This window comes from Miscanthus floridulus, chromosome 6 (genome assembly GCF_019320115.1).
Source record: "Miscanthus floridulus cultivar M001 chromosome 6, ASM1932011v1, whole genome shotgun sequence".
Classification (NCBI taxonomy): domain Eukaryota; kingdom Viridiplantae; phylum Streptophyta; class Magnoliopsida; order Poales; family Poaceae; genus Miscanthus; species Miscanthus floridulus.
The window spans coordinates 7,944,620-7,948,930 of NC_089585.1; the positions used below are offsets into that span (position 1 = coordinate 7,944,620).

The window sequence follows — 4,311 nt, forward strand, 5'->3', positions numbered from 1 at the left end:
CTCACGGTCCTCGTCTGTCAGGTTCTCCTCCAAGTCTGCAACGTTTGCATTATAGTCGCGTTAGCGACGTCTATAGAGTAGCACAAAGAAGTAATGAAAATTCAAAATAGTCAAATGCACTCAAACATGGGTCCATTGCGTAGAGCTTGATTTTAGATGAATTTTGGTCCTGGTTTCGTATTTTTCCGAGGTCGTATGAATTAGTTATGAATTTCCGAAGATTAAATCTATTTCTGAAAATGTAAAAGGCTGAATTAATCCTGGGCTGACACATGTCATGCTGTGGTTGGTCCATGTGGCTTGCTGACATCAGCATGACGTTGTCATCATGGTTCCGATCTGACAGGTGGGGCCAGCTGACGTCAGCATGACGTCATCAACGTCGTCCACACCGACAGGTGGGGCCAAAGACTATTGGGTCACTGACAGGTGGGTCCGGTCAAGGTCAACGTCAGTCAACAATGAGTCAACGGTCAATGGTCAATGGTCAACAGTCATGGTCACTGACATGTGGGCCTGGTCTACTGACGTCAGCAGCTGATATCAGCGTGACGTCAGCATGACGTCACCTTGGCTATGCTGGCTTCTGCCATGTGGGTCCCACGTGATGTCATCATGATGTCAGCATCTGACATGTGGGTCTAGGGTGTCCGTGTCATTGATAGGTGGGGCCAGGTCAATGGTCAGCGTTGACCAGTCAACGGTCAATACGGGCTGGGTCCGAACTGGGCCAGTTGGACTTCGGGTTAGGCCGGTCTGGGTCGGGCTGGGCCAAACACGTGGCACGCTGTGACGCTACCACGTCACGGCCATGGGCTCTTATTGGGCTATGTCCATAGCATGGCTCACACCATGTGGTTCATGGTGGACCAACGCTCATGGTCCATAGACCTACGGCAGGGCACATGGTGGACCGAGTCCACCGCCTCTTCTCCTTAGCTTGGCTCATGTGCACCGAGCTCACGCTCGGGTGCCAGCGAGAGGGGGTGTTCCCCTGTTTTTCCCGCGATGGCACTCCTACCGGCGGTGAGCTCGCTGTGAGTCCCTGTGGTGGCGCTGGTGTCCGATTGGGGAGGGGAAAACTTCCCCGGGCCACGGTGACTGCGTCTGCGGAGTTAAGGTGGCGACCAGAGCTCCCCAAGGTGCTGGCCATGGCGAGCGGCGGCTCGAGCCCCACCGGCGTGCGGGAATGGTGTGGGGCTGCGACATAGGCCGGTTCTGTGGCGCGCGTGGGCGACACAACGCACCAGCGGGCATGTTGGGCAGGTCGAGGGGTCCTCCAGGGCCTCTGGTGGCTTTGGCCACGGCAGCGCCCTTCCGAGCACGACGGCGGCGTTAGTGAGGTGGCTACGGTCATGGTGAAACGTCTCGGCAGGGCGTGTATGCTTCTACGGATGCGTGGGGATGCAATGGGGACGTCTAGGCTCAAGGCTAGGCTACGGGTTCTCCTATGGTCGGTAGGGCTTCCCGGCGGCCACGGCGAACGGTGACGACGGCAAGGCGCGCGGGTCGCTACGGGGCTCCAGCGAGGTGGTCACAGTGTGGTCATAGACGTGTGCGTGGATGCGGGTGTTCCAAGTGGTTGAGGCAAGGCACTGGCCTACGCGCTCCCGGTGTGGAGCGCCATGGCCGAACAGCAGGGTCTGGCGGCGAGCAGAGAGATCGAAAGGCTCACCTTAGGTGGCATGGGAGAATGGATGGCGGTGCCATGACGATTCGAGGCCGTGAAGCTATGGAAGCTATGTAGTGCCATGCCGAACCGCGTCAGTGATGTAGACGACGGCGTCGCTCCCGGCTCCAATGATCTCCTCCTCCGCGGCGGCTTTGGCGCTTTCTTCCTCTCCTTCCTTCCCCTTCTCCCTCCTCTCTCTTGGTTCTGGTGCATAGCGTATGGCCACCAAATGGCGGCGGGTGATGGACGTTCGCTAGGGCTCTGGGGCTGGGGCTCTTATAGCCGGAGCTTCGAGCTCCACGGCGGATGGCTAAGGATCGCGCCGAGTGCATCGAGCGGCTTACGGGGCATGGGTGGTTGGCATGGCGTTGGCGTGGGCGCTGCGCCAAGGGGGGCAAGGCCATGGCTTGGGCGTGACCCCTTGGCCCACTCTGCACTTGCTGTCGGCCTCCGGTCGGCTGACGGTTGGGCGCGGCATGGGGAAGATGAGCAGGGGATGGCTGACGGGCGGGGTCCGCTGGTAGTGACTGCGGTAAGGGGAGAGGGACGCGCGGCTGACGCGCGGGGCCAATGTGGCAGTGACTGCTAGCGGGGCTGACGGGCGTGTGGGCGTGGGCGGCCTACTAGGCCAGCTTGCTGAGCCACGTACGCACGCTGAGGCTGGCTGGCCGGCGCGAGCCGAGCAGGCCGAGCCTACGAGGCCTTCTTCTTCCTTTTTCTTTTTCCTATTTTTCATTTCTTTTCCATTGTTTGAATTCAAATTTGGTTTAGAATTTGAATTTAAAACTGAGGTAACTTGTTCATTGGAGTTTAGGGAATTTTGTTTAATAATAACTTTATGGAATTGTTAAGCATAACATAAAGCAATGAGAATCCAAATCACAATTTAAGTTAACATTGTATGCAACATTTTATTTTGTTAGAAAATCAAATAATCATAATCAACAAATGACATGCCATGCTTATGTGTTGTCTTGGGTTGGGGTTATGCCTAATGCAACTCCTGGGTTGGGTTACTTTACATGACACTCATCATCACATGGGAGTTTTAAGAAAAATTTTGTAGTTGTGATTTTTGGTGTGTGGATTTCTGGGTTGTTACATAAACAGCATTATGACATAGCGGAATGATCCGAATGGGGTGATGAAAGATGTCACGAGCTGGTCGGACTCTTTCATCGTGATCTAATGGTACCCAAAGTATGTATCAAGGAAGCAAAGGGTTTCACACCCTGAGGTAGAGTCGACTACTTGGTATATGCGCGGCAAAGGAAACAGATCCTTTGGGCACGCTTTGTTGAGACCTATGTAGTCAACACACATCCTCCATTTCCCACTCTTCTTTCGTATAAGAATGGGATTGGCTAACCACTCAGGGTGGTATACTTCCTTGATGAACCCAGTCACCAAAAGCTTCGCGATCTCTTCACCAATGGCCCTGCGTTTCCCCTAGTCGAAGCAATAAAGGCATTGCATCATCGGCTTGGATCCTAGCCTGATCTTCAAGGCATGATCGATGACTTTTCTCAGAATGCCTGGCATGTCCAAGGGTTTTCATGTGAAGATGTCTCTGTTGGCGCAGAGGAAGTCGATGAGCGCGCTTTCCTATTCGAAGGAAAGCATGGTGCCAATATGCACCGCTTTGCTCTTGGAGCTGCTGGATCTATGAGGACCTCCTTGGCGCCCTCCGCTGGCTCAAAAGATCTAGCCGTCCGCTTAGGGTCAGGTGCTTCTTCGGCGACCTCCTTCTTGATGGCCACAAGCTCCTTGGATGTGATGATTGCCGTGGCATGATCGCCACACTTGACCTCGCACTCGTATGCATGTTGGAAGGAGGTGCTAATGGTGATGACCCTGCCTGGGCCTGGCATCTTCAACTTTAGGTAGGTGTAGTTAGGGGTGGCCATGAACTTCGTGTAGCATGGTCGTCCCAGGATGGTATGATAGGTTTTGTGGAACCCAACCACCTCGAAGGTGAGGGTCTCCATCCTATAATTGGATGGATCCCCAAAGGTAATGGGTAGATCAATCTGCCCAAGTGGAACGACCTGCTTTTCGGACATGATGCCATGGAAAGGTGCTCTAGTCGGTTGAATGCGTGCTCGGTCGATGCCCATAGCGTCGAGTGTCTCGGCGTACATGATGTTGAGGCCGCTACCTCCATCCATCAGTACCTTGGTGAGCCACTTCATGCTGATGATCGGGTCAACCACGAGTGGCTATCTCCCTGGTTGTAGGACACTCTCCTGAGTGGTTGGTCCGATCGAAGGTTATGGCGGACTCCAGCCATCGAAGGAAGGTAGGCACGGCCGACTCTATCGTATAGACCTCACGGCATGCGAGCTTCTGACAGCGCTTAGAGTCATAGGCTACCGACTCTCCAAAGATCATGAGGCAGCCATCCGATGTCAGAAAGCCACCATCCTTCCCCTTAGTGTTGTCAGCGATCGGGTCGGGGTCCTTCCCGTGCTCCCCTTTGTTGGAGCCTCCGGATAAGAACCGCTTCAAGAGGCCGCAGTCCTTGTACAGATGCTTGATGGGGAAGGCATGGTTCGGGCATGGCCCCTCAAGCATCTTCTCGAAGTGGTTCGGGGTGCCCTCCATGCGCTTCCGACCCCCTGCATTCGACGGCGGCCATG

The 4,311-nt window shown here is 54.8% G+C and overlaps 1 protein-coding gene across 1 annotated transcript; it reads right to left on the bottom strand.

Moving 5' to 3' along the window:
- Positions 1–3,198: 3,198 nt before the first annotated feature.
- On the bottom strand, positions 3,199–3,864 carry LOC136460168 (uncharacterized). Its single transcript, XM_066459979.1, has one exon. It carries the CDS (start codon positions 3,862–3,864, stop codon positions 3,199–3,201), a length of 666 nt encoding a protein of 221 aa, XP_066316076.1.
- Between the last annotated feature and the right edge of the window lie 447 nt (positions 3,865–4,311).